This window comes from Mercenaria mercenaria, chromosome 13 (genome assembly GCF_021730395.1).
Source record: "Mercenaria mercenaria strain notata chromosome 13, MADL_Memer_1, whole genome shotgun sequence".
NCBI lineage: Eukaryota > Metazoa > Mollusca > Bivalvia > Venerida > Veneridae > Mercenaria > Mercenaria mercenaria.
Window position 1 is genome coordinate 24,066,838 of NC_069373.1, and position 21,043 is coordinate 24,087,880.

Below are 21,043 nucleotides of genomic sequence, written 5' to 3' on the forward strand. Positions count from 1 at the left end.
AGAGTTATGGGACTTTGTTTTTTGATACTATAATATATACATAGTCTGCATATGCAATCTTGTGTGTGCCTAGTCTCCGGTACCATTGCACACAATTTAATGAAACTTCACACAAGTGATCAGTACCAACCCTAGTTGTGCATGGTGCATGTTACGGTCTTTCAGAAAAAAAATGCAGAGTTATGGGACTTTGTTTTTTGTTACTGTACTATATACATAGTCTATATACATACAGTCTGCATAATTATGCAATCTTGTGTGCATCACATTGTACTGTGTCAAGTGCTCGCGGCGGTACATTCATTACCTTCAATGGTAGCTGTAAATTTGGCAAATTTCAACTTCCTTCAGGGCTTTTTGTGCCCTCCAAAATTTGGGGGGTGTGGGGAGGGCACTTACGAGTTGCCCTTGCTGTACGTCTGTCTGTCCATCCATCAGAATTTGTGTTGTTCATGTCTCAAAATGTATTTGTCAAACCTCACAGAATTGATTTTCAGTACTGGAAGTTGCGCACCAGGAGTTACAGCCGAACCAGAATTATGGCCCTTGACAATCAAAAATGTGCATTAAAAGGGCCTAAGTTTGTGTGTCATGTATCTCTAAAAATGTTTGCCCAGAACTATGAAACATTACAGGAATATTATTCAGCAAAGGAAGTTGTGCACCTGGGGGTTTGTTAGAGGTATCACTCAGCCAGGCCAGAGTTAAGGCCCTTAGTCAAAAATATGCATAAAATGCATACAAATTGTGTTGCACATACCTCAAAAAGGATCATGAAACAACATAGGAGTATTCAGCATGTGAAGTTGTGCACCTGGGATTTTGCTCCTGATTTCTTAAGTCAGACCAGAGTTATTGCCCTTGATTTTCAGAAATATTCGTAAATGTGATACAAGTTTGTGTCGCATGTATCTCAAAAAGTATTTGGCTTAGAGTCATAAAACATTGTAGGATTGTTATATAGCATGTGAAGTTGTGTACTGGGTGTTCGGTTTTGGATTTCACTCAACAAGACTAGAGTTATGGTTTTTGACCTGGTGAAATACACAAAGTGCTTAAAAGTTTGTGTTGCATATATCTTAAAAGATATTTCACCTACAGTCATGAAATCAGGTAGGAATATTATCCAGCATGTGTATTTGTGCATCTGAGTTTTTTGTCAAGCCCACTTGAGGAAGCAAAGACATAGTCATGCGTGCGTCCATCCTGATTTTTTTGTACGGACCATAACTTTGACATGCATGGAGCAGTTCTGTTTATATTTGGCATGAATGTTAACCTCATTGATCATGCACAAACCCCAGGTTCCTATCTCAAAGGTCAAGGTCAAAGGTGGAGGTCAAAGGTCATGTTAGATCTTGTCCAGCCCATAACTTTGACATGCATTGAGGAATCTTCTACGCCCGAAGGGACGTATTAGGTTATACCCCCGGTGTTTGTCCGTTAGCATTTTCATGTCTGCTCTGGAACTCTTGAACCCCTTGAAGGATTTCAAAGAAACTTGACACAAGTGTTCACCACACTGAGACGATGTGCAGAGCGCATGTTTTGGATGTCTCGCTTCAAGGTCAAGGTCACATTTAGGGGTCAAAGGTCATATCAGTTTGTTTCGTGTGCACTCTGTAACTCTTGAACTGCTTGTTTATATTTGGCATGTTTAACTCATTGAGACTGAGTGTCATGTGCAAACCCCAGATTCCTATCTCAAAGGTCAAAGTCACAGTTAGGGGTCAAAAGGCGGGCTCGACATGTTGCCCGTGGGCATCTAGATTTATTTCACGTTCACCAGTCCAGAGTTGTGGCTGTTGACTTGTCAAAAAATAGAAGTTTGGTGCCCCATTTATCTCAAAATGTACTTTAGAGTCATAAAACATCAGAGGATCGTTTTATAGCATCTGGTGTTGTTCTCTTTTGGATTTCAATCAGCTAGGCCAGAGTTATGGTCCTTCACTTTTGTGAAAAATACACATGAAGGTCTTAAAATTTTGTGTTGCAAATATCTTAAAAAATATTTCATGAAACCATATACAGTGACAGGAGTAGCTGACATTTCAGTTGTATTTGTACTGAAAACTTACAAAATGTAAACAAAAGTTTAAACATGACAAATGAAGGGTTAAACTGTTTCTGCAAGATATGTCAAGAATCGCCTCGATAAACTCGTGGTTAAGCATCCACTTGAGTGCGGGAGGTCGTGGGCTCTATCCACGGCTGCATCATACCAAAGACTTGAAAAATGATACCAGTAGCTCCCTTGCTTGGCGCTCAGCATAAAAAGGAAAACTGGCTTGTTGCGATGAATTCCATCAGGAATGAGATGTCGAGAGAGTTTAATATAAGTTGTAGAACTTGCTTCACAATCGGCCTATAATAAATTAGTATAAACTAAGAATCAGCAACTTAGAAAATAGAAAAAGAATCCAGAATGAAGTTGCTAAATTTCACTAGAGGATTCTTGAAATTTGTAATTTATTTGAATGTATATAAATAAAACTTGAAAATAATGATTAAAACTATTATAATTAAATGTTAAAAATTCACAATTTACTGCCTGAAACTGAAAGGCCAAGGCATTTGCTGATACTTATTTCCCCTATTTGACAGTTCTCTGGGGGAAAAAATCCAAATTTGTCCAGGGGCACTATTCCCCAAAATCCTAGAAAATGCCCTGATATGGCAATGACACATTTACTTTTATATCTGTACTTCTGAATGGGTGCATTCAAATATGTATAACAGAACATGACATTTTTAGCTCACCAGAGCACGAAGTGCTCAATGCTCAAGGTGAACTTTTGTGATCGCCCTATGTCCTTTGTCCGTCGTCAACACTTTGACTGTTAACACTCTAGAGGTCACAATTTTGGCCCAATCTTAATGAAACTTGGTCAGAATGTTAACCTCAATAAAATCTTGGACGAGTTCGATATTGGGTCATCTGGGATCAAAAACTAGGTCACCAGGTCAAATCAAAGGAAAAGCTTGTTAACACTCTAGAGGCCACATTTTTTACCCTATCTTCGTGAAACTTGGTCAGAATGTTTGCCTTGATGACCTCTAGGTCAAGTTCAAATCTGGGTCATGTTAGGTCAAAAACTAGGTCACCCAGTCAAATCAAAGGAAAAGCTTGTTAACACTCTAGAGGCCACATTTATGACTCTATCTTCATGAAACTTGGTCAGAATGTTTATCTTGATGATTCCTAGGCCAAGTTTGAATCTGGGTCATGTCGGGTCAAAAACTAGGTCACTAGGGCAGATCAAAGGAAAATTTTATTAACACTCTAGAGACCACATTTTAAGTTTGAAACTCGTGAGAATTAGTCAGAATGTTTGCCTTGATGACCTCTGGGCCAAGTTTGAATCTGGGTCATATGGGTTAAAAAACTAGGTCACCCGGTCAAAACAAAGGAAAAGCTTGTTAACACTCTAGGGGTCACATTTTTAGCTCGACTTTTTGAAGAAAAAGTAGAGCTATTGCACTTGCCCAGCCGTCGGTGTCTGCGTAAAATGCCGTTAGTTAAAGTTTTTTTATAAAGTCAAATATCTCTGTTACTATCAAAGCTATTGACTTGAAACTTAAAATAGTTATTTACTAACAAAGTCTACACCAGGAAAAACAATCCCCATAACTCTGTTTCGAATTTTGACAGAATAATGCCCCTTTTTAACTTAGAATTTTTGGTTAAAGTTTTTGATAAAGTCAAATATCTCTGTTACTATCAAAGCTTTTGACTTGAAACTTAGAATACTTATTTACCATCAAAGTCTACACCAAGAGAAACAATCCCCATCACTCTGATTTGAATTTTGACAGAATTATGCCCCTTTTTAACTTAGAATTTTTTGTTATAATTTTTGATAAAGTCAAATATCTCTGTTACTATTAAAGCTTTTGACTTGAAACTCAAATAGTTATTAACTATCAATGTCTACACCAGGAGACACAATTCCCATAACTCTGGTTTGAATTTTGACAGAGTTATGTCCCTTTTTAACTTTGATTTTTTTTTACTGTCAAAGCTCTAGTTCAGAGTCAAGCACTGAGAAAAGTCAAGCGCGCTGTCTTACGGACAGCTCTTGTTTATTCAATCTTCATAAAACTTGGTCAGAATGTTTGGTATTATGAAGTCTTGTATGATTTCCACTCTTGGTCATGTAGGATCAAAAACTAGGTCACTTTGTAAAATCAAAGGAAAAGCTTGTTTGTACTCTAGAGACCACTTTTTTTGCTCCAATCTTCACGAAACTTTGTTAGAATGATTGTTTTCATGAAATCATGGACGAGTTTTAATCTTGGTCATATGGAGTCAAAAACTAGGTCACTAGGTGAAATGAAAGAAAATGCTTGTTGACACTCAGGCTACTTTTTTTGGTCCAATCTTAATGAAAATTGGTCAGAATATTAATTGTCTCCATGAAATTTCGGAGAATTTAAAAATTAGCTCCGGTTGGGTAAAAAACTAGGTTATTAGGCCAGTTCAAAGAAAAAAACACTAGAGGCCACATTTTTGCTCCAATCTTCATGAAACTTGTTTTGGACAATTGAATGTTTATTTCCTTGAAAACTCAGGCGAGTTTGAAATTGGGTCATGTAGTTTTAAAAACTGGGTCACTAGGTCAGACATGTTTGTTATGTTATGTTACTCTGGTGAGTGACCTAGGGCCATCATGGCCCTCTTGTTTTAAACAGAACCTGTTGGCGTGATGCATAGTTTCAAAACCTGGTTTTCATGGAATTTCCATGTTTCTTGTATTCTTTTTTCTGTCCCTCTGGAGTCGTATTTAAGACATGGTTTCAAGGGTTTCAATAAAACATGGTAGAAATGTTAAATACTATAGAGAAATGTGTCCCTGCAAGTTTCATTCAAATGGCTCGAAGGAGACAAGAGTTATGGCCCTTTGTACTTATAATTGGGCCATTTCATGAGAAAATTTGTTTTAGTGACAAAGTATAATTATTGTATATTAAAATGTTTGAAATACTCGAAAGTCATTGTTTTTTATGTTCATGCAGAAACTTGAAGCTAGTATATTGTAATATAGTTATCTAAAACAAATGAAATTCTACCATATTTTTTAAAAAAAATGTTATTTGTGTTGTCATGAACTCATTTAATTCCAAAACACCCATGCATCATGTTTATCCCATTCATTTGGGTATCAATTCATGAATTTGCCTGTTTTTTCATTATTTCAAATCTATTACAGATGAAATAAATAACAGTAGTACATTACCTCGACGAGGGAAGAATAGTGAAAGTGCACGACGATCAGCTAGTGAGTCGGACATGAATGGTCGAAGTACTCCACCAGGTATTCCATCCTGCTTTAATAGAGTAGGCTCTTAAAACTGCTAAGAAATAGTTAACACAAACCTAACTATATAAACAACACATGATGAATAATTATGGGTAAAATCTTTTTATAGCTTGACTATTCAAAAAGTAAAAAGGGCTTTTATACATAGCAGGCTCCACAACTCTGGCTTACATTTTTAGCTCATGGTGAACTTTAGTGACCGCTCAATGTGCGTCGTGTGTCCGTCAACAATTCCTAAATAATCTACTTCTTGAAAACTACTGGGCAGAACTACACCAAACTTCACGGGAATTATCCTTGGGTGGCCCCCTTTCAAAATTATTCAAAGAATTTAATTCCAAGCAGAATTCTGGTTGCCATGGCAACCAAAAGGAAAAACTTAAAATATCTTCTTGTCCAAAACCACAGGGCCTAAGGCTTTGATATTTGGTATGTAACATTATATAGTGGTTCTCTACCAAGACTGTTCAAATTATTCCCCTAGGGTCAAATATGGCCCCGCCCCAGGGGTCACATTGTTTATATAGACTTATATAGGAAAAAGTTTTAAAAAATCTTCTTGTCTGAAACCACAAGACCTTGACCTTTGATATTTGGTATGTAGCATTGCCTTATGGTTTTCTACTAAAATTATTCAAATTATGCCCCTAGAATGAAAAGAGGCCCTGCCCTGGAGGGTAACAAGTTTTAAATAGACATATAGGAAAAACTTTAAAAATCTTTTTGTTTGAAACTGCAAGGCCTAGGCTTTTTATATTTGATATGTAGCATGGCCTAGTGGTCTTTCACCAAGATTATTCAAATTATGCCCCTTAGGTGAATAGAGGCCCCACCTAGGGGGTCCAAAGTTTTACATAGACTTATATAGGAAAAAATCTTCTTGCCTGAAACTGAAAGGCCTAGGCTTTTGATATTTGGTATGTTGCATTGCCTAGTGGTCTTCTACCATAATTGTTCAAATTATGCCCCTGGGGTTTTACATTACATATGGGAAAAAAAATATTCTTGTCTGAAAGTTCAAGGCGCAAGCCTTTGATTCTTGGTATGTAGCATTGCTTAGTGGTTCTCTAACAAAATTGTTCAAATTATGCCCCTGGGGTGAAAAGAGGCCCCGCCTCGGGGGTCACTTATGTATGAGTTATGTAGGAACATATATTTCAAAAATTATCTGATCATGTTTCCTAGACTGTTTAATTATAATTACCTGATGACCCCATGTAATTAAGGGTCACTTGACTGTGACCTTGACCTTCTGACCTACATTTTTGTTTTTGAGATACAGCCTTGAAATTTGGATGACATATACAGTTTTGCACACCGATCTTAATAGCATAGAAATTTGGACCATGTCAAAAACTTTCAATAAATATTTCAATAGATGTACTAATCTTTAATGTTCTTAGCCCAGACCTACTTACCTACTTCCTTGTTTTTGAAGCTACAGCAAAAAGATTTGGACCACATGTATTATGTTTGATACAGATTTCAATACTCATCTTAAATAGTCTGAATCAGGTGAGCGATATAGGGCCATCATGGCCCCCTTGTTGCAAAATTAGCCCCTTTCTCATTTGGAAATTTCCCATGTAAACAGTTTCTCAGGAACTACTTTACTGAATGCATAAATCCTCAGCTTCAGTAAAATGATGATTCAGGAACAGGTCTTGTGTCTCTGTCTTACAGTTTTCAAAAATATGCCACCTTTCCACATTGAATATTTGGTAAAGCTTTTGTATATAAGCTCTGGTATTATGTAGAAGGGACTCAAATAGTCTGCATGAAACATTGTTAGAATATGTTTCCTGATGAAATCTAGATCAAGTTCTGTAAGTCACTAGGTCAAGTCATAGAAAAAGTTTGTTCAGACTGTAAGAGGCTACATTTTTTACCTGGACTTCATGGCACAAGGTTAGAATAATTTCTCCTAATAAACTCTAGGTCAGGTTTGAAACTATTATAATGGGTCAAAATCTAGGTCACTAGGTCAAATCATAGAAAACCCTTGTCTACATGAAGCATGGCCAGAATTTTTGTTTTGATGAAAGTAAGATCAGGTTTGACACTAAACCATCTTGAGTCAAAATCTCAGTAAGGTGAACAATACAGGTTAGTCCAATGTTTTTATGCCCCCGAAGGGAGGCATATACTAATAAACTTTGATAATGTGGCAGTTGAGTCCAATAAGTCCAGGGATGTTTAAAGATAATCCGCCATAGATCTATTGCAAAGCAATTATTGGATTTACCTGTATTGGACAATAAACAGTGTCGATTCTATTCAGGTCAACTGCCACATTATCAAAGTTTATTAGTAGTTTTTGAACCGTCTGTCTGTCTGTCAGTCTGTCGGTCTGTCCGCAGTTTTCGTGTCCGGTCCATATCTTTGTCATCGATGGATGGATTTTCAAATAACTTGGCATGAATGTGTACCACAGTAAGCAACGTGTCGCGCGCAAGACCCAGATCCGTAGCTCAAAGATCAAGGTCACACTTAGACGTTAAAGGTCATTTTTCATGATAGTGCATTCGTGTCCGGTCCATATCTTTGTCATCCATGGATGGATTTTCAAATAACTTGGCATGAATGTGTACCACAGTAAGACGACGTGTCGTGCGCAAGACCCAGGTCCGTAGCTCAAATGTCAAGGTCACACTTAGACGTTAAAGGTCATTTTTCATGATAGTGCATTCGTGTCCGGTCCATATCTTTGTCATCCATGGATGGATTTTCAAATAACTTGGCATGAATGTGTACCACAGTAAGACGACGTGTCGCGCGTAAGACCCAGGTCCGTAGCTCGAAGGTCAAGGTCACACTTAGACGTTAAAGGTCATATTTCATGATAGTGCATTGATGGGCGTGTCCAGTCCATATCTTAGTCATTCATGCAAGGATTTTAAAATTATTATGTCTCCCACCACACCCATCCGCCTTTTTACTCTTGTCCGCTCTCTAAATCCAACATTTCTCATCCGATCTTCACTAAACTTGAACAAAATGCGTTTGGCCATAAGACCTTAGCCAAGTTCAATAACTAGCCAAATCCACCCAAGCACTTTTGATTTATGGCCCTTGAATTACTGATTGGATCCACTCATCCAGACCATATAATTGGATCCACTCGTCTAAACCATCTAAAGAAACATACATTTTACATAGGGGCAGTTGTGGGAGACATGCGCTTTTCTCAAAAGCATCTCTAGTTGGGCATGAATGTGTACCAAAGTAAGACGACGTGTCGTGCGCAAGACCCAGGTCCATAGGTCAAAGGTCCTAAACTCTAACATCGGCCATAACTATTCATTCAAAGTGCCATCAGGGGCATGTGTCATCCTATGGAGACAGCTCTTGTTTTTAATATTTTCAATGCTGTATTTTTGAGTAGTCGAGCCTGCTGCTGTCTGTAAAAATTCTTTATTTTTGCCTCTCGTTATACAGAAAACCTCAGTCAGAGTAAAATTTAAAGTCTTGGTGTGTTTAGAGCATATCTAATAAACTTATTGCGGCTTATTTTGTGGTGTATAGATGTTTTGTCTTGCACTGCTTGTAGAATAAACTAGATTTTCTTATCTCTAGCAACATAAAATGCCAGGCAGAGTTTAGTAGAAAGATGGAGATTTCACATTGAACACACTGATAAAAACACTTGTAAAATGTAATTGGAAAGCTAAAAATCTGTTCTTTAACCATTGTCATGGGGAGATAGTACTGGTGCATTCTTAGTCTACCATCATCAGATGGTGGGCTATTCAAAGCACTCTGTGTCCGTACTCCTTCCGTCCCTCCGTTAACAATTTCTCGTTATCACATCTCCACAGAAACTATTTTTGAGTGAGTTATGGCCCTTTGTTTATTTTTAGCTCACCTGAGCCAAAGGCTCATGGTGAGCTTTTGTGACCGCTCAATGTCCGTCCGTCAACAATTTCTAAAAAAAATCTTCTTGAAAGCCACTGGGCAGAATTACTTCAAATTTCACAGGAATGATCCTTGGGTGGCCCCCTTTCAAAATTATTCAAAGAATTGAATTCCATGCAAATCTCTGGTTGCCATAGCAACCGAAAGGAAAAACTTAAAAAATCTTCTTGACCAAAACCGCATGACTTAGAGCTTTGATATTTGGCCTGTGACATCATCTAATGGTCCTCTATGAAGATTGTTCAAATTGTGCTCCTTGGGTGAAAAGAGGCCCTGCCCCGGGGGTTACAAGTTTTACATAGACTTATATAGGAAAAAACTGTAAAAATCTTCTAGTCTAAAACCACAAGACCTAGGCCTCTGATATTTGATATGTAGCATTGCCTTGTGGTCCTCTACCAAAATTGTTAAAGTTATAACCCTGGGATGAAAAGAGGCCTAGCCCCGGGGTGTCTCAAGTTTTACAAAGCCTTATATAGGAAAAACTTTAAAAATCTTCTTGTCCAAAACCACAAGACCTAGGCCTTTGATAGTTAGTATGTAGCATTGCCTTGTGGTCCTCTACCAAATTTTTTCAAATTATAACCCTGGGATGAAAAGAGGCCCAGCCCGGGGAAGGGGGAGGGGGGGTCTCAAGTTTTACATAGAATTGTATAAGAAAAACTTTAAAAATCTTGTTGCATTGCCTTGTAGCCCTCTACCAAAATTGTTAAAATTATGCCCCTGGGGTGAAAAGAGGCCCTGCCCTGGGGGTCCCAAATATAACATAGACTTATATAGGGAGAAAAAAATCTTCTTGTCTGAAAGTTCAAGGCCTAGGTTTTTGATATTTGATATGTAGCATTGCCTAGTGGATTTCTAACAAGATTGTTCAAATTATGCCCCTGGGGTGAAAAGAGACCCCACCCTGGGGGGTCACTTGTTATATGAGTTATACCTATAGGAATAAATACTTAAAAAATTATCAGATCATATTTCCTAGACTGTTTAATTATAATTACCTGATGACCACAAGCGATTAGGGGGTCACTTGACTGTGACCTTGACCTTCTGACCTACTTTCTTGCTTTTTAAGGTACAGCCTTGAAATTTGGATGACATGTACAGTTTTGCACACCGATCTTAAAACTGACTTTCAGTGACCATGAAAGTGACCTACTGACCTACTTTCTAATATTTTAGCATCAGTGTGCCATTTTAAACATGTGGCTCATATTACTCAGGTGAGCGATTCAGGGTCATCATGACCCTCTTGTTATAATTTACATAGATTTATATAAGGAAAAACTTTGAAAATCTTCTTGTCCAAAACCACAGGGCCTAGGGCTTTGATATTTGGTATGTAGCATCATCTAGTGGGCCTCTACCAAGATTATTCAAATTATTCCCCTAGGGTCAAATATGGCCCCGGTCTTGGGGTCACATGGTTTACATAGACTTATATAGGGAAAAACTTTGAAAATCTTCTTGTCCAAAACCACAAAGCCTAGGGCTTTGATATTTGTCATGTAGCATCATCTAGTGGTTCTCTACCAAGTTTGTTCAAATTATCCCCTAAGGATTAAATATGGCCCGCCCCGGGGATCACATGGTTTATATAGACTTATATAGGGAAAAACTTTAAATTATTCTTGTCCAAAACCTCGGGGCTTGGTGCTTTGATATTTGGTATGTAGCATCATTTAATAGTCCTCAAATTATCCCCCTAGGGTCAAATATGGCCCTGCCCTGGGGGTCACATGGTTAATATAGACTTACATTGGGAAAAACTTGGAAAATCTTCTTGTCTTTAATCACAGGGCCTAGGGCTTTGATATTTTGTATGTAGCATTATTAAATAGTCCTCTACCAATATGGTTCAAAATATGACCCCTCCCAGGTCCGGGTCACATGGTTTATATAGACTTGTATATGAAAAACTTTAAATATCTTTTTGTCTGAAACTGGAAGGTCTAGGCTTTTGATATTTGGTATGTTGCATTGCCAAGTGATCCTCTACCAAGATTATTCAAATTATGCCCCTTAGTTGAAAAAGGCCAACTTTCGCTATATCTTTACTACGTAATGAATTTGATTCTAACTTGAAATAGTTCTTCCACATCATCGTCCTCATCATGACACAAGATCCATAACTCTGGCGCAAAAATTTGTTATGAATTATGTTCCCTTTCAGGGATATAAATCAACACTCGGACCCTATTAGCCATCTGGGCTCCTTACAGGCAAATTCTAGGGGCCCAGCCTAAAAGTTAGGGGCCCAGCTATTATTAGCGGAAAAATATACTGACAGTGATTTAGATCTACATACATGTATTTAATAATAAGTCTTTTAATTTGCTTCCTTCCAAAATACATCAATTTCTTAAATACAGAACACTCATCAAACACACACCGAAAGAGAAAGTTACCACCAGTGCATGAGATGTTCTAAACATACATGTAGGACACAGCCTCTCAAACAAGGACGCATTTAATTTAAAGTTTGATTGATTTTTGCAGAACTAGAGGATTTTGGTTGATTATAGGCATTTTTGATAGAGGCTGCACGCTTATGGACATCCGAATTCCAGTATTTTGTTACATTATCGAGTTAAGGACTCAACAACCTGTGATGAAAATATTACTTTTACAAAAAGTACAAACCATATTGCAGTCAGTATTCTAAGCAGCCACGGTCTGTTAACAGCCCATTTTTAGCTCACCTGTCACAAAGTGACAAGGTGAGCTTTTGTGATCGCGTGGCGTCCGTCGTCCGTGCGTGCGTGCATCCGTCCGTCCGTCCGTGCGTAAACTTTTGCTTGTGACCACTCTAGAGGTCACATTTTTCATGGGATCTTTATGAAAGTTGGTCAGGATGTTCATCTTGATGATATCTAGGTCAAGTTCGAAACTGGGTCACGTGGGTTTAAAAACTAGGTCAGTAGGTCTAAAAATAGAAAAACCTTGTGACCTCTCTAGAAGCCATATTTCTCAATGGATCGTCATGAAAATTGGTGAGAGTGTTCACCTTGATGATATCTAGGTCAGGTTTGAAACTGGGTCACGTACGGTCAAATTCTAGGTCAGTAGGTCTAAAAATAGAAAAACTTTGTGACCTCTCTAGAGGTCAAAGTTTTCATGGGATCTTTATGAAAATTGGTCAGAATGTTCACCTTGATGATATCTAGATCAAGTTCGAAACTGGGTCACGTGTGGTCAAAAACTAGGTCAGTAGGTCTAAAAATAGAAAAACCTTTTGACCTCTCTAGAAGCCATATTTTTCATGAGATCTTCATGAAAATTGGTCAGAATGTTCACCTTGATGATATCTAGTTGAAATACGAAACTAGGTCAAGTGGGGTCAAAAACTAGGTCAGTAGGTCTAAAAATAGAAAAACCTTGTGACCTCTCTAGAGGTCATATTTCTCAATGGATCTTCATGAAAATTTGTCAGAATGTTCACCTTGATGATATCTAGATCAAATTTGAAACTGGGTCACGTGCGATCAAAAACTAGGTCAGTAGGTCTAAAAATAGAAAAACCTTGTGACCTCTCTAGAGGTCATGTTTTTCATGGGATCTTTATGAAAATTAGTCAGATTGTTCACCTTGATGATATCTAGGTCAAGTTTGAAACTGGGTCACATGCAGTTAATAACTAGGTCAGTAGGTCTAAAAATAGAAAAACCTTGTGAACTCTCTAGAGGCCATATTTTTCAAGAGAACTTCATGAAAATTGATCAGAATGTTCACCTGGATGATATCTAGGTCAAGTTCAAAACTGGGTCACGTGCAGTCAAAAACTAGGTCAGTAGGTCTAAAAATAGAAAAACCTTGTGACCTCTCTAGAGGCCATATTTCTCAATGGATCTTCATGAAAATTGGTGAGAGTTTTCAACTTGATGATATCTAGGTCAAATTCAAAACTGGGTCAGGCGCGGTCAAAAACTAGGTCAGTAGGTCTAAAAATAGAAAAACCTTGTGACCTCCCTAGAAGCCATATTTTTCAATGGATCTTCATGAAAATTAGTGAGAATGTTCACCTTGATGATATCTAGGTCAAGTTCGAAACTGGGTCATGTGCGGTCAAAAACTAGGTCAATAGGTCTAAAAATAGAAAAACCTTGTGACCTCTCAAAAGGCCATAGTTTTCATGAGATCTTCATGAAAATTGGTGAGAATGTTCACCTTGGTAATATCTAGGTCATGTTCAGAAGTGGGTCACGTGCCTTCAAAAACTAGGTCATTAGGTCAGATAATAGAAAAACCTTGTGACCTCTCTAGAAGTCATATTTTTCAATGGACCTTCATGAAAATTGGTCAGAATTTTTTATCTTAATGATATCTAGGTCACATGTGCTCAAAAACTAGGTCACTGTGTCAAATAATAGAAATAACAACATCATACTCAGTTCAAAACTGGGTCATGTGGGGATAGGTGAGCGATTCAGGACCATCATGGTCCTCTTGTTCATTAAAAGTCCTCTTTGGCCTTTTAGGACTTTCATAATCCTGATAATATTTCTGTTTGTTGCCGCAACAGGCCGTTCTAAGCTCTTTAACAGCCTTCAATAAACCTGTACTTTCTAGTGTTGTATTTCTATGGGCGCAGCCATTGTTAGAGACGGAGTAAATAATCCGGGTATGCCCATTGGTCGTAGTATATATCGGTAATTTTAATTGATCAATTTAAGTGACGTCGTGTAAATTAATAAGACAGTCTGGGAAAACCCAGAATATTGACATTAGGAAAATCCAAAGCCATTCACTAGCTGGGCGACTATCTTGGAAAATTGACTCAACCAGCGTTAAATCTGGTCGCACTGGGTGACTGGGCCAGTGTTGATTTATATCCCTGCCTTTTTATATGCCCATCTCTGAATGAGCGGGGCGTATTATGTGAACACCCATGGCAGGCGGGCGTCAATAGGCATCCAAAAACATGTCTGCTTTCTTGAGTCAAACATTTTTCATCCGATCTTCACCAAACTTGCTAACAATGTTTGTGGGCATAACATCTCGGCCAAGTTTGATAACCAGCCAAATGGCCCCAGGCACTCTTTGATTTATGGCCCTTGAATTACTCGAAAAACTGGGAATTTAGCCTTGTCCGCTCTGTAAGGCGGAGTGTCGTGCGTAAGAACCAGGTCCCTAGGTCAAAGGTCAAGGTCAGACTTAAAGGTCAAAGGTCAAATTCAAGAATGATTTTATCTGGAGCATATCTTCTTCATGCATGGAGGGATTTTGATGTAACTTGGCACAATTGTTCACCATCGTGAGGCGGAGTGTCATTTGCAAGAACCATGTCCCTAGGTCTAAGGTCAAGGTCACATTTAGAGGTCAAAGGATACAAGAATGAAAACTTTGCCCGGAGCATTTCTTCTTCATGCATGGAGGGATTTTGATATAACATGGCACAAATGTTCACCACCACGAGACAGAGTGTTATGCGCAAGAACCAAGTCCCTAGGTCTAAGGTCAAGGTCACACTTAGAGGCCAAAGGTCAGATACAAGAATGACTTTGTCCGGAGCATTTCTTCTTCATGCATGGAGGGATTTTGATGTAACCTGGCACAGTTGTATACCATCATGAGAAGGAGTGTCATGTGCAGGTCCCTTCTTAAGAATTTCTTCCCTTTGTTGTTACTATAAATAGCTTATATTGTAACTTTTTTATTACTAGTCTACTAAAATCGAGACCACTTTTCTGTAGTAAAACATGCATGTTACATCCAATTTTGAGGTGTATTTTGACCTATCTCTACCTGGTAAGGATTTTTGTGTGGACTTTTTGGGGGGATTTTTTTTTTAGCTCGACTATTCAAAGAATAGTAGAGCTATTGGACTCACCCATGCGTCGGCATCGGCGTCGTGATTTGGTTTAGGTTTTGTATGAAAGCTGATATCTCAGTAACCACTTGTGGGAATGGATTGAAACTTCACACACTTACTCACCGTGATAAACTGACCTACATTTCAAAGGTTCCATAACCCTATTTTGCTTTTTTTACAAAATTATGCCCCTTTTTCAACTTAGAAATTCTTGGTTAAGGTTTTGTATGTAAGCTGGTATCTCAGTAACCACTTGTGGGAATGGATTGAAACTTCACACACTTATTCACTGTGATAAACTGACCTAATTGCACAGGTTCCATAACTCTATTTTGCTTTTTTACAAAATTATGCCCCTTTTTCGACTAAGAAATTCTTAGTTAAGGTTTTGTATGTAAGCTGGTATCTTAGTACCCACTTATGGGAATGGATTGAAACTTTACACACTTGTTCACTGTCATGATCTGACATGCACTGTGTAGGTCCCATAACTCTACTTTGCATTTTTTTCAAAATTATGCCCCTTTTTTGACTTAGCAGTTTTGGGTTAAATTTTTGTATGTAAGCTGGTATTTAGTATCCACCTATGGGAAAGGATTGAAACTTCAGGCACTTGTTCACTTTATGAGCTGATAAGCACTGTGAAGGTTCCATAACCCTTTTTCCCATTTTTACAAAATTATGCCCCTTTTTAGACTTTCGTATTAATTCAATCGACAAGGCTGTTGAATAGTCGAGCGTTGCTGTCCTCTGACAGCTCTTGTTTTTTTGAGATTAACTTCTCTTAGTTGTTACTATAAATAACTTATACTTTAACTTTTTTATAATTGACCGTAGGGAAAAACCAAGTCCACTTTTCTGTGGTACAACATAGATGTTACTTTCAAATTTTAGGAGTATTTTAAGGTATCTCTACCAATTTCGTCAGGATCTAGTAACTTCAGAGTTATTGCTCTTTAATTGTTTAAAAATCCACATATTTGTACATAACAAACTAACCAATTGGTAGAATTTCACACACACACACACACACACACACACAAAAAATAAAAACTTTGCAAACCTTCCATGAATATTGATCAACATGTGAAGTTGTACCCCCCCCCCCCCCCTCCCCGCACCTCCATTTTGTTCTAGTTACACTTCACATTTCAAATAACTCCATATAATTCTGAAAGCTAAGCCTATTATAGTAAACATGTTCCATTCAAAATAATTTCATTAGTCAGGATTAACTTAACATACATTTATTATGTACCCTTAAAGCATTTGTTTTCTGTTAAATTGATCCTGACTAAGGAAATTATACATTCTTAACTTTTTGCCGGATATATTTCTTTGCCATTCCTCACCACAAACCCATTTGGCGGGGGATACCAATTCATCGAATTTGCTTGTTTATATTTTGCATGAATGTTTACATCCATTAGGCGGAGTGTCACACACAAACTCCAGGTTCCTATCGCAAAGGTCAAGGTCACAGGTCATTTAAGAGTTCGGGCTATAACTTTGATTGATATAGAACAATCTTTATTTTATTTGGCATAAATGTTCACCTCTATGAGACAGAGAGTCATGCGCAAAGCCCAGTTCCCTATCTCGAAGGTCAAGGTCACACTTACGGGTCAAATATCATTTTAGAGCTTGTCCGGGATAAACTTTGCCATGCATAGAGCAATCTTTTTTTTTTGATTTGGCATAAATGTTTCCCTCAATGAGAACTGCTGAATGGATGTTCATCAAACTTGATAAGAAGCAAGGTCTCCCTCAAGTGAGCGACTTAGGCCCATTCTTGCCCCTTAGTTAAAGGAACATTTAGATTTTATTATGCCCTCCTTCAAAGTAGGAGGGGTATATTGTTTTGCGGATGTCAGTCGGTATGTCGGTCAGTCCGTAGACCAATCCGTTTCCGGATGATAGCTTAAAACGCTTGGGCCTAGGATCATGAAAGTTGATAGGGATGTTGTTCATGACAAGCAGATGACCACTAGTGATTTTGAGATCAGAAGGTCAAAAGTCAAGTTCACAGTGACCCGGAACAGTTTAACGGTTTCCGGACGATAACTTGAGAATGCTTGTGCCTAGGGTTATGAAATTTGATAGGGAGGTTGATCTTGACCAGCAGATGACCCCTAATGATATTGAGGTTAGCAGGTCAAAGGTCAAGGTCACATTGACTCGGAACAGTTAAACCATTTCAAGAAGATAACTTGAGAACGCTTGGACCTAGGATCACGAAACTTAATAGGGAAGTTGGTCATGACCAGCAGATGACCCCTATTGATATTAAGATCAGGAGGTCAAGGTCACAGTGACCCGGAACAGTTGAACCGTTTCCGGATGATAACTCAAGAACGTTTGGGCCTAGGATCATGAAAGTTGCTAAAGAGGTTGTTCATGGCCAGCAGATGACCCCTTTTGATTTTAAGGCCAGTAGGTCAGATGTCAATGTCACAGTGACCCGGAACCGTTAAACTGTTTTTGGACAATAACTTGAGAACGCTTAAGCCTAGGGTCACGAAACTTGATAGGGAGATTGATCATGACCAGCAGATGACCACTATTGATTTTGAGGTCAGTAGGTCAAAGGTCATGGTCAGTGACCTAGAACAGTTAAACCATTTCCGGATGATAACTCGAGAACGCTTGGGCCTAGGATCATGAAAGTTAATAGGGATGTTGATCATGATCAGCAGATGACCCCTATTGAATTTGGGGTCAGTAGGTCAAAGGTCAAGGTCACAGTGACCTGGAACAGTTAAACCATTTCGGGACGATAACTTGAGGATCACAAAACTTGGTAGGGAGGTTGATCATGGCCAGCAGATGACCCCTGTGATTTTGAGATCAGTAGGTCAAAGGTTAAGGTGACTGACCCAGAACAGTAGAACTTTTTTGCCAAATAACTAGAGAATGCTTTTGTCTAAGATCACATTTAATACGAAGGTCACTTATGACCCATAATGATTTATATGAGGTCAGTACGTTAAACGCCTCATGTACAGTGACCAAATAATTTCTGTTCCTTGTGCAGTTACTGAATGCATCAAGGGGGGCATTTCGTGTTCTACGAGCTCTTTTTTGTCTGCAAGTGACTATTTGACCAGTGCTTAGTATGAGGTAGATTTGAGAAATAGATTTTTGTATAGTATGGTCATGTTGAATAATGTCAATTCCTGGTGTAGCATAAAGCATAGGTGGAAAGATTGCAGCAAATCATTTCACATTGAAGAAAAACATTTACTACTGATACATAACTAAGAGAATTCTCCCAAGTTACTCCAGCTAATATTGAACTAAGCTATGAGTTGGATACATGCTGGAATATTGACATGTACGCACTGCAGCTTGTGTTGTCATGTATCATAGCAAATATCTCCTTTGAGAGTGGAGAATTCAAACATAAGTAGTGGTGGATATTTAATTTTTCTCCATAGTAAGTAGAACAGTATCAGATAAATTGATTTTCTGGAAAGAATTTGATTTAATAGCAATCGTAATAGATTTCTGCTTTAGCCTGTGCTAGGAAGCTTGAGGGGTGTTGCACTTTTCATTACCCTTTTTGTACAGACTTAACCATGTCTGCTATTATTTTGCTTGGATGTATGATTTTTTTAGCTTGAGTATTCGTCATCATCGGCATCGATATTCAAAGTTTTTGTATGTAAGCTGATATCTCAATAACCATTTGTGGGAATGGATTGAAACTTCACAAAATTATTCACTATGATGAAGTGACTTACAATTCACATATTCCATAATTCTTTTTAGCTTTTTCACAAAAGTACAGCGCTTTTCCAACTCAGTAATTTTTGGTTAAGTTATTGTATGTTAGCTGGTATTTCAGTACCCAGTAATGGGAATGGATTGAACTACATTTGTCTCCTTTGCTGAGTTGAGATTGTACAAGTTCCATAACTCTATTTTGCATTTTCACAAAATTGTGCCCCTTTTTCGACTTTATATTCTTTCAATGAATTTCTTTAGTGATAAGGCTTGTCAGCCAATGTAAACAGATGCCTAACTGGGCATACGAAGCGCATGTTCAAAAGTGAAAAAAAATCTTAAAAATTTGTGTTTAAATGTTATAAAAAATTAGACCTAGTGGGTTAAAGGTAAACTGACTTATTCTGACTGTCCTGAAAATTGCGTCGTCCATTAAAGAATATGAACCTCCTTATGATATCAAGACGTATTGATTTGCATTTTATAGATTGATTGAATCTTTAAAGTCAAAGGACTCTTAGTTTACCACCACAGTGTCATTGCTGGAACCTATGTCCTCCGGATTTGAAGTCAGACGCGCTATCCCGGCTCCTAATTGTAGATACAAGATGTATTACCCCTAATGATCTTGGTTTTAATATATAATATTTCATGAAAAAACATGGACTAGGCTTATAGGATCACAATAATTACTAATAATGTACAAAATATCAAATCAATAGCAATCCTAATAGTGTTTGAAATTCTCAAATTTCGATGTTGGAGATTATAATTATAATATGAAAAACTGTCTGTATAAGTACACAATTTGTATAAGATCTGTAAACTTTTAATCAGTATGAATATTATTCTGGCATCAAATGCAATATAAAAATGTATAATTAACCTAGATAACATGCAAAAAGTAGATAATGTTGAGATGTTTTGTATTTGTCAATAATAAATAATTGTAAACATGATAAGGAAATGGACATTCAAAGACAGAGTAATTATGTCTCCCTCTGGGGGAGACATATTGTTTTTGCCCTGTCCGTCAGTTCGTCTTTCACACTTCATTTCCGATCAATAACTGGAGAACCATTTGACCTAGAACCCTGAAACTTCATAATATGGTAGGGCTTATGGCTTAGATGACCCCTATTGTTTTTGAGGTCACTCCATCAAAGGTAAAGGTCACAGGGGCCTGAACATGGAAAACTAATTCCGATCAATAACTTGAGAACCACTTGACCCAGAATGTTGAAACTTCATAAGGTGATTGAACATGCCAAGTAGATGACCCCTATTGATTTTGAGATCACTCTGTTAAAGGTCAAGCTCACAGGAGCCAGAACATGGAAAACCATTTCCAATTAATAACTTGAGAACCACTTGACCCAGAATGTTGAAAGGATGATTGGACTTGCAGACTACATGACCTCTATCTTTTTTGGGGTCACTCTGTTAAAGGTCAAGGTCACAGTTAGAAAATCATGGGTAGGACAATATTTCTATTACACAAAAAAAATCAGATGAGCGTCAGCACCCGCAAGGCGGTGCTCTTGTTTTTATTGATCTAGTTGGTTTGATAGTTGGTTTGCAAGATTTTTATTCATATTAATTACCATCTGATGATTTATAGAAATTTCCAAGGAAAATATAAGCTATAATTTTCTGAAGTTCTAGTGAAAAATATTTCCTGCTAGGAAACGCTTTCACTAGGCGGAACTAATTAAAAGCAAATAACAAGCTTAGTCTATAACATAAGAAGAAAAAATTCAACAAGAGCACCGCAATGTGGAGCAATATACCCACGAAGATATGACCTTTGACCCCCAAGTGTGACATTGACCTTGAAACAAGCCATCGAAACATGCGCTCTGCACGTCGTCTTGATGTGGCAAACATTTGTGCCAAGTTTCTTTGAAATCCTTCATGGGGTTCAAGAGTTACAGAGCGGACAAGAAATTGCTAACGGATGGACGGACGGAGTGATAGACAGACACCGATGTTATAATATAATATGTCCCTTCAGGCGTATAAATATGCGTGTTCAGGGTTAGCTTTAAAATAAAGATATCTAAAATACATATATTAAAAAAAAAGTGACAACTATTTTATAAGTCACATAAAACGTGTTTAGACAAGTATTAATACAATTCGAAAAAAAACAACAACATAAGAGTAAAACAGTCTCATTCAGTTCTATTTGAGTAAACTTGAATGAATAATAATATCGATAAAATTATCACGCCTCAATTTATTAGTTTCTTTAAAAGATTTTGTTATG

General features: G+C 37.8%; 1 protein-coding gene across 10 annotated transcripts in view; it reads left to right on the forward strand.

Annotated features, from left to right (window-relative positions):
- Positions 1–21,043, forward strand: part of LOC123529326 (membrane-associated guanylate kinase, WW and PDZ domain-containing protein 3-like) — a 284,542-nt gene that overhangs the window by 148,683 nt on the left and 114,816 nt on the right. For all 10 annotated transcript variants that reach the window (XM_053521338.1, XM_053521345.1, XM_053521342.1 and 7 more), the window contains one exon: positions 5,211–5,315. In XM_053521338.1, coding sequence (XP_053377313.1) covers positions 5,211–5,315 — 105 coding nt within the window. The remainder of the gene's footprint in view (positions 1–5,210; positions 5,316–21,043) is intronic.